We start from the raw sequence: 12,337 nt of genomic DNA, 5'->3' as shown, positions 1-12,337 counted from the left end.
TCCAAGGCAATTGGGCCTATGCACCACAACGACTAAAGACCTCGCACCTAGAGCCTGTGCTCTGGAAAAACAATAGCTCCAACTGGCCGCGACTAGAGAAACCCGTGTGCAGCAACAAAGACCCAGTGCAGCCAAAAATAAATAAAAACTGTTTAAAAAGCTAAGGATATTCTTTACGAAAAGCAATAGAAACTAGGAGTGATATCTAAATAATTTTTGTGCTGACTCCAACTCAAGTCTACCTTATTTTTCAAAAAAAGAAGCATTTTAAAAAAGGTGCCAATAATAAAAACTACCCTATGGGCACACTTCATTCCTGGCCAGTCTGCTCTTCTAACTTTACCTGCTTGAACCCTGAGAGTAGACTTGGCATTAGTAACACCTTTGTTTATTTACTTATTAATGTTCACAACCTTTTATTAAATTATCAGAAATAACAAATAACAGCACAACAGTGGAGTACACAAAAGTGCTGTGGCATTTCTACAATTCTGTTCAGAAAGATAACTCGTCTGGAGAGAAATCCTTCACGAAGCTTCTGGAAATCATGACTGGCACCCTGATTGCCAGTTGTTTGCATATGTGGCATACATGATATTCCCTCACTCAGGACATCCTTTGCCCAGAAACGTCTGTTTCCTGAGACTGTATACGTAACATGTGGACAAGTCTGGATTTAGTCAGAAAAACCACAGCGGTGAGAAGTGCTCCCAAACAGAATGACCTGCGTCAAGCAGCTGTGGCTTCCCTTTCACAAGCAGTATTAACACCTTAATTCACATGCAAATCTTCCTGAGAAACTCCTCCACATCAGAATCTATTTTTTAAAATTCAGATTTTAAACATCTAAACCAAAATTCAGTCCTCCCCTCATGTCATTTATTAGAAAATACAGTTCTAGAGAAATCAGGAGATATAAGGACGTCTGGGAAGTGGGAAGGGTACACAGACTTCTTTCAATCAGGGGCACAGAGGGTCCAAATAAAATGAGCTCCAGGCAAAAAGCCAGTAACGCATCTCTTCTCCTGTTACCTGGAGAGCTCTTATTATAAGCAGAAAACGTTATAAAAAGTTTGTAACTAAGCCTTGATATGGTTTCAACCCACCCTCACTCCACGTCCGTCCTTTCTGCTCGGGAGACACAGCTACTTGCTCTATTATAATTGCTTTTGCACGTAAGGGGGCTACTGCAGCTTCTTTTACATTTTCTTTTAAAAAAACTTTATCATATACAGTACTTAGATCAGAGCAGAAATATAATTTGAAAATAAATATGCAATCAATAGAAAATTCATTTCATGAAACCAGTGTCATAATAAAACTTCATGCCATCTTTGTCTCTCCTATTCACTAACGTAATCCCAAGTACTGAGGAAAGTATTCGGCATAAAAGGCAATCGGTATTTGTTGAATGAAAACTCCACGCTACCTATAATACATTTTATAATTAAAAAAGCGTTTTACAAGTTTTGGCTGTGCCAGCTCTTTGCTGCTGCATGTGGGCTCTGTCTGCCTGTGGAGAGCAGGGGCTGCCCTCCAGCTGCGGGGCACGGGCTTCTCTCGTTGTGGAACACAGGCTCTGGCCCGTGAGCTTTAGTAGGTGTGGCTCTTGGGCTCTAGAGTGTGGGCTCAGTAGTTGTGGTGCATGGACCCAGCTGCTTCACAGCATGTGGAATCTTCCCAGACCAGGGATCAACCAGTGTCCCCTGCACTGCAGGTGGACTCTTAACCACTGGACCGCCAGGGAAGCCCGGCCATTATACATTTTAGATGTCAGTCACAAACACTGAGGGCTTCCAGGTAGCTCAACAGTAAAGAATCTGCCCCCCACAATGCGGGAGACGTGGATTTGAACCTTGGGTTGGAAGACCCCCTGGAGGAGGGCATGGCAACCCATTCCAGTATTCTTGCCTGGAGAATCCCATGGACAGAGGAGCCTGGCAGGCTACAGTCCAGGCGGTCACAAAGAGTCAGACATGACGGAGCAACTAAATAACAACAGCAAACACTGATGTCTTCAGTTCAATTCAGTTCAGTTGCTCAGTCGTGTCCGACTCTTTGCGACCCCATGAATCGCAGCACGCCAGGCCTCCCTGTCCATCACCAACTCCTGGAATTCACTCAAACTCATGTCTATCGAGTCAGTGATGCCATCCAGCCATCTCACCCTCTGTCATCCCCTTCTCCTCCCGCCTTCAATCTTTCCCAGCATCAGGGTCTTTTCCAATGAATCAGTTCTTCACGTCAAGTGGCCAAAGTATTGGAGTTTCAGCTTCAATATCAGTCCTTCCAATGAACACCCAGGGCTGATCTCCTTTAGAATGGACTGGTTGGATCTCTTTGCAGTTCAAGGGACTCTCAAGAGTCTTCTCCAACACCACAGCTCAAAAGCATCAATTCTTTGGCACTTAGCTTTCTTCACAGTCCAACTCTCACATCCATACATGACCACAGGAAAAACCATAGCCTTGACTGGACGGACCTTTGTTGGCAAAGTAATGTCTCTGCTTTTGAATATGCTACCTAGGTTGGTCATAACTTTCCTTCCAAGGAGTAAGCGTCTTTTAACTTCATGGCTGCAGTCACCATCTGCAGTGATTTTGGAGCCCAAAAAAATAAAGTCTGACACTGTTTCCCCATCTATTTCCCATGAAGTGATGGGACTGAATGCCATGATCTTCGTTTTCTGAATGTTGAGCTTTAAGCCAACCTTTTCACTTTCCTCTTTCACTTTCATTAAGAGGCTTTTTAGTTCCTCTTCATCTTCTGCCATAAGGGTGGTGTCGTCTGTATATCTGAGGTTATTGATATTTCTCCCAGCAATCTTGATTCCAGCTTGTGCTTCTTCCAGCCCAGCGTTTCTCATGGTGTACTCTGCATAGAAGTTAAATAAGCAGGGTGACAATATACAGCCTTGACGTACTCCTTTTCCTATCTGGAACCAGTCTGTTGTTCCATGTCCAATTCTAACTATTCCTTCCTGACCTGCATACAGGTTTCTCAAGAGGCAGGTCAGGTGGTCTGGTATTCCCATCTCTTTCAGAATTTCCCACAGTTTATTGTTATCCACACAGTCAAAGGCTTTGGCATAGTCAATAAAGCAGAAATAGATGTTTTTCTGGAACTCTCTTGCTTTTTCCATGATCCAGCTTAGGTGGTGTATATTCTACAGGCACTAGCATCCCAGTAGCTTATTCATGTGTCTGTGCATCATTCATCACCAGTGATGTGTCTTATGTTCTGAGAAATACTGTACTGAAAAATGTGTCTGCTGCTGCTATTAACCTCATTTTAGTTGATCACATACTCTGTACCACTGTTCTGTGCACTTTATACACAATTAGCAACACTTGCAACAGGCTTCTGTCTTAGATGCTTCATCACTGGGGTGTCCCAGACCAGTCTGCCTGGCACTGTCCTGCTTTAAATTTGTTGTTGCAGCTTATCTAAAATCAAGTGCTTCTGTTCACTCTCAGAAGTATCTTGGTTTGAAAGATAAATTACATGTGGTCATATTAGTTTTTTATCTTTACTTCACAGATAAGGAAACTGATAGAGTAAGTAGCAGAGGATGGACTAAAACCCAAGCAGAACCGACTCATCGGAAAAGACCCTGATTCTGGGAAAGACTGAGGGCAGGAGGAGAAGTGGGTGACAGAGGATGAGATGGTTGGACGGCATCACTGACTCAATGGACATGAGTTTAAGCAAACTGTGGGAGATAGTGAAGGACTGGGAAGCCTGGTGTGCTGCAGTCCATGGGGTTGCAAAAAGTTGGACTTGACTGAGCGACTCAACAACAAGCCTGGCTCAAGCCCATACTATACTATCCCATACTAACTGCTGAACTGGCTCTCCAAACTTGTAACCTGGCATATTCTTACAAGGCAAGTGCTTATAAAGCTAGCAGAACAGAATAGAGAAAGGACAGACTAAGAACACACTGAAACAGTGCCCTGGACCAAAGTTAGAACAAAGAGTAAGAGATTGTCATGAACTGGAGAAGTTAGTAAAAGCAACAGAATGTGTGAAGGAACATGAACACGAGACCACGGTCTATGACTCTGCTCTTTTAATACAACGGTCATTTAAAATAAAGGAATATGAAATAATCTCTATTATGCCTAAAAAATAGTTGTTTAATAAGAACTAAGGCAAAGAACAAAATTGGTAACAAAACTCAAAGTTCAATTTAAAGAAAAAGATGAAAAATTTTACACGATCCATTGTGAGGAAAACAATATATAGTGTGTGTATACATATATACCCTTGACAACATGGGTCTGAACTATGTGAGCCCACTTACACACAGATTTCTTTCAGTAAATACACACTTTACAGTATTATAAGATCTGGGGGTGGGTGAATCCACGGATGCAGATATGAAGGGTCTACTGTGAAGTTATACTCAGATTTCTGACTGCAGCCAGCAGCGGCAGCGGGTAGGAGCAGCGGGTTAGGCACCCCTGTTCCCGCCATTGCTCAAGGGTCAGCTGTACACCCACACACACACTAACAGCTTATTCACAATCAACTAGAGAACAGCTGGGGCTTCCCAGGTGGCTCAGCAGTAAAGAATCTGTCTGCCCATGGAGGAGACAGGAGATGCAGGCTCAATTCCTGGGTCAAGGAGATCCTCTGGAGAAGGAAATGGCAACCCACTCCAGTCTTCTTGCCTACAAAAATCCCATGGAGAGAGGAGCCTGGCAGGTTACAGGCCATGGAGTTGCAAAGAGTCGGATAGGACTGAGCGACTGAGCACGCACACATGCAGAGAACAGCAGGGCTGTGGTTGAAATGGCGGAACCCTGGTTCTAGAGACCCCACACCCTGTTTCTTCATGCCTGACTTCCTGCCTACGCTTGGGACAGGGGTCACAGTGAGCAGACAGGGTCTTAGGACCCAAAACAAAGTGCTATACTTCCTCTTTGCTTCGGAAATCCTTTCCGCTGTCAACTCCCAGTCTGCCTACCCTCTTGGCAATCAGTAGGTGGAAAGTTAGCCCTAGGGAGGAGGCAGAACCTCCAGAAACACTGAGGAAGTTCAGGGCCCAGCACACTGATACTCAGCCAGGGTGTCCAGAACTAAGACTGTGCGTGATGGAGGAAAGAGGAAAACCTGACCACAGAAGACCTGGTGGCTGATTCCAAGACAGTGGCTAGGCTTTTAGGGACAGTCTCCCATATTCTCAGGGTATGCTCTAGGTCAGACCCTAATTTCTGCTTTAAGAAGCTGGAGCGTCCAGAACAGAGAGCGTATGGCTAGCACAATCCCCCGAATCTTTTGCTTCAAAACCCAAAGATGAAATCTGAACTCTCACTCTTAGACTAAGTTTCTAACTGTAGCAAAGAAGTTATACTTAGTATGCAAAACTGCCATATATTTTCTTTAAAAAAAGAGGAAACACCAAATGTTTCCCAAATTTGAAAATTTATGGTGTTAAAGTGATAAAAATTATTCAGCAGACCCCTGAGTATAGAGTAACGTACATTTGATAATCTGCTGAAAAAGTCACATTCTTGACAGACTCACTGCTGCTGTTCCACTTCAGGAAAAAATTGTCATCAATGATGTGGATCTCGACATTTTCAGGCTTCAGATTTGCCTCCCCTGTCAAGATAATAAGACAGAAGACAGTTAGACAGACATACCATACAGTTATATGTATATACATGCTATAGATATTTTTAAAAATCATTCTTTCCTTGACATCACTGACTGGACAGTGAATACATTTAAATATAACAAAATTAAGTAAATAAAAAAATCTAAAAAAAAACCTAGTGCTTGTTCTCAGCATGGGAAGACTGCTAATTACCTCTATCTCTGCATTCAAGAGAACTGGAAAATGGTTGAGGTTTTTAAAATCTATAAAAAGCAAATATTATATGTCAATTATAGCTCCATAAAGGTGGAAAAAATGAACTGTAAAAAGGTACTTGTCTTTTAACTGGGAAGAAAAGTCTGTGTATAAAAATAGTATTTTTCTTTTGTCTTAGAAGTGATACTGACATAAAGGACATGGGCTCGGCTGTTTAACACCCTCAACTTGGTTTTTCTCATATACTGTGTTCAGACAGGGATATACTCTGACACAGAACTGAACAGATGTGGTTTCAGAACTGACAACTATTTATAGAAGCCAAACATTCACATACAAAATTGATAAGAGATATGAAAGTTCATCATGTCAGCCAGGTCCTTTAGCACCCTGAAAAGGTCTTGACTGCTTAACATATGAAGTCTGAGCCCTTCTGTTTATTTTACAGACTTCCATCTAGAGACCTATTTCATTTCCTATACTGTTAAAAAATGTGAAGTATAGTTGATTTACCATATTGTGTTAGTTTCAGGTGTACAGCAAAGTGATTTGGTGATATGTACATATTTATATTTATACTTCTAGTACAAATCTTCCACCAGCTGGATGCTCTCTCTGTCTCTTCTGATTCTTCCTTTTTGGCCCCCCACCCAAAAAGCGTTTCTCTTCCTGACCACTCAAACCTTCCAAGACCCAGCTCAAGCTTGCCCTCCAAGAGAAAACCTTTCTCAAATATTGCAGCAAATGCAACCTTGCTCTCTTTTCACACTCTGCACCATGAATCTGCACCACTCAATTTTACACTGAAGCAGATGTACTCAGCACAGTACTGACATCTAGTAGGCTTAAAAACTTGATGTGTGAAGGTGAAGACATCTTTTTAAAAATTGCTTATGTTAAACACAACCTCCAACCAGAACACAAGTTCCTTAAGGCAGGGTCTGTACAGCTTTAAACTTAATCAGCATTTCTCAGCATCCTCAGACTAATGCTGAGTTCAGAAGAACTTTTTCCTCATCAGAGAAGACTGATCTTTCACTACGATAAATTGCAATTTTTAAAAGACCAGTTTTTAAGTTTATTCTTTTTCCTACGGTAGTTCTGCCATAGGACAAGGATGCTATCTCCTTACAGACTTTCTACTATAGGGGTGGATAACCAACAAAGATCTATTGTATAGCACACGGAACACTGCTCAATGTTACGTGGTGGCCTGGATGTGGGGGGGGGGGCGCATTCAGGGAAGAACGGGAATATGTACGGCTGAATGCCTTCGCTGTTCACCTGAAAGTATCACAACATTGTTAATCGGCTACACCCTAATATAAAATGTTTCTGGTGTTAAACATGAAAATAAATATATACATACAGAAATACATTGTTCCAGTCATGTATGGATGTGAGAGTTGGACTATAAAGAAAGCTGAGCGCCGAAGAATTGATGTTTTTGAACTGTGGTGTTGGAGAAGACTCTTGAGAGTCCCTTGGACGGCAAGGAGATCCAACCAGTTCATCCTAAAGGAGATCAGTCCTGAATGTTCATTGGAAGGACTGATATTGAAGCTGAAACTCCAATACTTTGGCCACCTGATGTGAAGAACTGACTCATTGGAAAAGACCCAGATGCTGGGAAAGATTGAGGGCAGGAGGAGAAGGGGATGATAGAGGATGAGATGGTTGGATGGCATCACCGACTCAATGGACTTGAGTTTGAGTAAACTCTGGGAGTTGGTGATAGACAGGGAGGCCCGGTGCGCTGCAGTCCATGGGGTTGCCAAGAGTTGGATGTGATTGAGCGACTGAACTGAACTGAAAAAAAGAACTTTAAAAAAATGGATTGCTGCCTCTGGTTTCCATTTAGAGATATTATGGTACGGAGTCAAAGAGGGAGATGCCTGAGAAAATATTTTCTGAATTTTTTTTAATTTGGGGAGGTATTTATTGAGTCTCCCCACCCTCAATTACCTATTTTACACTTGTATTCTCTGAGACTTCATTACCAAATAGAATTACTTCCCTTTATCCCACTCTAAACTTAATTCCCATGCCAAGCTGTTGGAATTTTAGATTCTATGCAGCCAAAAGAGAGCGACTGGGTTTATGGCATTAATAAAAGGTTTGATGGCATTTTTAGTCTACAGCCTTGAGAGAGGATAAGGAAATCTGATACCCAGGGTACAGCCAGGCATTTCCTTTGGGATGAAATCCTTCTGTTCTAATGGAAGGAGACCCTGGAATTACAGGCATCTTGGCTTTTATGAGACCAACAAATGTCCATGGGATTCTCCAGTGAAGAATACTGGAGCGGGTAGCCATTCCCTTCTCCAGAGGATCTTCCCAACCCAGGAATCGACCTGGGGTCTCCTGTACTACAGGCAGATTCTTTACCAGTTGAGCTATCAGGCGTGGACAGGGACTTGGAAATAGTTATTAAATAAGCTTTTAGAGTTCATAGATTTTGTTCTGTTGGACTTCCCTGGTGGCTCAGACAGTAAAGTATTAGCAATAGCCCTTTAATAATAATTTACCTCAACCTTTAGCATGTAAAATATATTAATGGGTAGCTGCATGCGTGCGTGCTCAGTTGCTTCAGTTGTGTTTGACTCTTTGTGACCCCATGCAGCCTGCTAGGCTCCTCTGTCCATGGAATTTCCCAGGCAAGAATACTGGAGGGGGTTGCCATGCCCTGCTCCAGAGGATCTTTCTGACCCAGGAACCGAACTCAAGTCTGAGTTTCCCGAACTGCAGGCAGATTCTTTATGTACTGAGCTACCAGGGAAGCCCTAAATGGGTATGTAATCCAATACTTTTTATACAATTGGTTGTTTCCAGCCCTTCAGATTCATAATGATGACTAGAAACAGTTTACTGTATTTTCAAGTCTGACGTAAACCCAAACACATAACATCTATACAAATATAAATTTCCTACTATATTTTGGACAGTTTTCTTAGACTAGGATCTCAGAGCTGCATTTACTAGGTTTGAAAGTACAAACATTTTGATTACTTTGAAACACAGAGTTTATTATGATCTCAGGTCAGAGTTAACATTACATTTAGTTTTGAACATTACTCTTCCTTTGTGAAAAAAACTAGATTAGTTAATTGAAAGAGAACTAAGTCCTTAACATATAGGTGGATAATCAAGAACTAAATTGTGTGGTCTTCAGAAAACAGCTAGCCTGTAAGCCCCAGGGCTTTGGGGCCAGATTTTCAGGGTCTGATTTCTCCCTAAAGCACAGGCTAGCTATATGGCCTCAGCCTGCTTCTCTATAAAATGAGGATAACGGTGCTCAGCTTTATTTTGAAAGCTAAATGAGTTTGTACCTTTAAAACACTCAGAGTAGTGTCTGGTACGTAGTTAAGAGAGCAAAAAATGCCAGTTGTGTATGAAGTTTATTTTAGCTCTCCTCTAATACAGATTACAATTATGATCTTAATGAACAGCTTCCTGGAATGTTAATTTTACATGAAAATTCTGGGGAAATTCTTTTGATATGAAAGCAAACATAAGTTAATGCAAAATTTTCATGAACAAAAGACTCCAAAGAAATTATTAGGGGTTACAACAGGACCCTAGTACCCATATATTATATACAATATTTGTGGGACAGTCTGAAAAATAGGTGTGAAACATAATAAAGGAAACCTCATTTAAAATGAAGTCAGGAGGCCAGAAGCCGGAGCCCTCATGTATGTTCACTCACCAGCAATTCCAGACCCCAAAAGGAAAAATTCTCCTCTCCCAGCAACCAACACAGACAATGCGAAGAGTAGCACCACCCCGAACTCTCACCTTCAATCAACGGAATTTCTTTTAAAACCCCACCAACTTCCTTCTTTTGCTCTATAAAGTAATGTTCTCCTTTCCTTGTTGGACTTGGCTATGGTTTTTGCTGTAGCTTGTTGTTGTAGTCACTAAGTTGTGTCTGACTCTTGGCGATTAGATGGACTGTAGCCCACCAGGCTCGTCTGTCCATGGCATTTCCCAGGCAAGAACACTGGAGAGGGTTGCCATTTCCTTCTCCAGGGAATCTTCTCCACCCAGGGATCAAACTCATGTCTCCTGTACTGGCAAGTGGATTCTTTACCAGTGAGCTATCTGGGAAGCCCTTGCTATAAGCTTGGTTGCCCTAAATTGCAATTCCTCTGCTATTCTGGAATAAACCCATTTTGTTGGTAAAAACAACATATTTTTAGGACAAGATAGATAGGATATCATGTACCCCAGAAAATCAGAGTATGATTTTCAAAGCAAATAAGCATTTAAGCCACTAGGCTTACCAGGTGTCACTAGTGGTAAAGAACCTACCTGCCAATGTAGGTAAAGGTACTGAGTTGGGAAGATCCCCTGGAGGAGGGCATGGCAACCCATTCCAGTATTCTTGCCTGGAGAAACCCAGAGACAGAGGAGCCTGGTGGGCTACGGTCCATGGGGTTGCAAAGAGTCAAACAGGACTGAAGTGACTTAGCAAGCATGCAGGTGGCCTCACCAACTCCCGGATTTCTGCTCTGTTGCGAGGCCCTGTTTGTCTTTGGTATATCTTCTTACTACCACGTCAATCTTCCAATAGCTATTTCCCCCATGTATCCCCCCTAAATTAAGAAAGGTGGCAAATTAGCTTGGTGGCTCCCAGCCTTCCTATTTGGCCCTGCCTGGTGGTCCGGTGGTTAAGAGTCTGCCTTGCAATGCAGGGGAGGAGGGTTCCATCTCTGGTTGGGGGATTTTGTTGTTAGGACTTCCCTTGTGGCTCAGACGGTAAAGCGTCTGCCTACAATGCAGAAGACCTGGGTTCGATCCCTGGGTCGGGAAGGTCCCCTGGAAAAGGAAATGACAATCCATTCCAGTATTCTTGCCTGGAAAATCCCATGGATGGAGGAGCGTGGTGGGCTACAGTCCATGGGGTCGCAAAGAGTCGGACACGACTGAGAGACTTCACTTGGTCTTACTATTATTATTAGACTGATTGAATCCTGAGGGCACAGAAATCCTTGCACACCTTACTGGGCATTTACCCGTGGGATCAAGAACTCTCTACTGAATAGAGGAAACCAGCAGCACAGCTCTAAGCCTTGTTTATTATTTAACTGTGCAGTGGAGCTGCCTGACTTTTAGGAAGGAAACAAACTGGTCACCAAAGCAGTGCACACCCAGCCCTGCGGGGGTGGAAGGTGAGGGCAGGCAGCAGGCACAGGCGAGGGCGCCCCCGAGCAAGCGGCTGGGGAAGAATCTCGAACATCACTTTCTGTTGTTTCATCTTTGGAAGGACCGACGCTGAAACTCCAATCCTTTGGCCACCTGACTCCTTGGAAAAGACCCTGATGCTGGGAAAGATTGAGGGCTGGAGGAGAAGGGGACGACAGATGGTTGGATGGCATCACCGACTCGATGGACAAGAGTTTGAGTAAGCTCCGGGAGTTGGTGATGGATAGGGAGGCCTGGTGTGCTGCGGTCCATGGGGTCGCAGAGAGTCGGACACGAATGAGCGACTGAAACTGAAGTTTGATTTGAGTCCGTTTCAATGAGGCACTGCGACCGCGGACAACCAGAGGTCTCCCAATGAGGGCGTCTGTCCCTCCACCCCCGTCCCCGGGGCCGACGTTTCCCGCGCCGCCACCGCAGTCCAGCTGACGCGGCAGCGCCGGGATCCCTCTCTCTCTCACCTGAGGCGGCGGGCAGCACCCATCTCCCAGCGACCAGCATCAGGGTCGTCGCGCCCAGGAGAGCGAGCATCGTCCGCGGGCCGCCGGTAGCCCTCCAGTCACATCTTTCGGCCACCCACTACCGCGGCAGGCACCGCGCGGCGGCGCGACGGAGACTGAGGCACCCAGGCCGTCCCGCCAAGGCCAGCGCCCCTAGTTCGCCGTGTCCCCTCCAGCCGCTCCGGCCCCGCCCACTCCGCGTCGGCCCTTCCCTCAGCCCTCCGACCTGCGCACGCGCCGTGCCTTCACCTCGTGTGTCCCAGTCCGCGCACGCGCGCGGGACAGCGGTGTGGGAGGGGGTGGTGTCGGAGGCGGGTGGTGTCGGGGGAAGGGGTGGTGGTGTCGAGGGGGGAGGGGCGGCCCCGCCTCCGCCGCCCGCCCCCTGGTTCTCGGCATTGACTGCTTACTAAGCCTTGCAACACCGGGTTCCGGGAAGACCGCGCCTCACTGGAGGCCTTGACCCCGGGCGGGAACGCGGAGGTCGCCAGGGCGCCTGCGCAAACCTCGAGGCCCGCTGTCCGCCCTTCCTGTTAGTGGCAGTGGGAGGGCACTCTGGGCGCTCTTGGCCCTGGGGGCGGGCCGGGGGGCTGGGAGGCCACGTCACGGACTGGGGAGCCTGGGGGAACGGTGTCGGGGAGGCTAAGTGGGGAAGGAATGAAGACTCTCCGAGCGGGTCAAGCCATTTCCTTTGTGCAGAGCTTGCCTGGTGGCGCAGACGGGAAAGCGTCTGCCTCCAATGCGGGAGACCGGGGTTCGATCTCCAGGTCGGGAAGATCCTCTGGAAAAGGGAACGGCTTCCCACTCCCGTGCT

At 45.2% G+C, this 12,337-nt stretch overlaps 1 protein-coding gene across 1 annotated transcript in view; it reads right to left on the bottom strand.

Moving 5' to 3' along the window:
• The window catches only part of IFNAR1 (interferon alpha and beta receptor subunit 1), a 30,693-nt gene extending 18,693 nt beyond the window's left edge, over positions 1-12,000 (bottom strand). The window contains exons 1-2 of the mRNA XM_086413568.1: positions 11,488-12,000; positions 5,490-5,610 (exon numbers count right to left, since the gene is read on the bottom strand). Coding sequence (XP_086269694.1) covers positions 5,490-5,610; positions 11,488-11,557 — 191 coding nt within the window. The 5' untranslated portion in view covers positions 11,558-12,000. The remainder of the gene's footprint in view (positions 1-5,489; positions 5,611-11,487) is intronic.
• Positions 12,001-12,337: the final 337 nt, after the last annotated feature.

Source organism: Bos grunniens, chromosome 1, assembly GCF_055505025.1.
Source record: "Bos grunniens cultivar Pamir isolate PY7600 chromosome 1, Bosgru_T2T1.0, whole genome shotgun sequence".
Taxonomy (NCBI): domain Eukaryota; kingdom Metazoa; phylum Chordata; class Mammalia; order Artiodactyla; family Bovidae; genus Bos; species Bos grunniens.
Note: the sequence above shows the minus strand (reverse complement) of the source record. Positions and strands in the feature narration are given on the sequence as shown.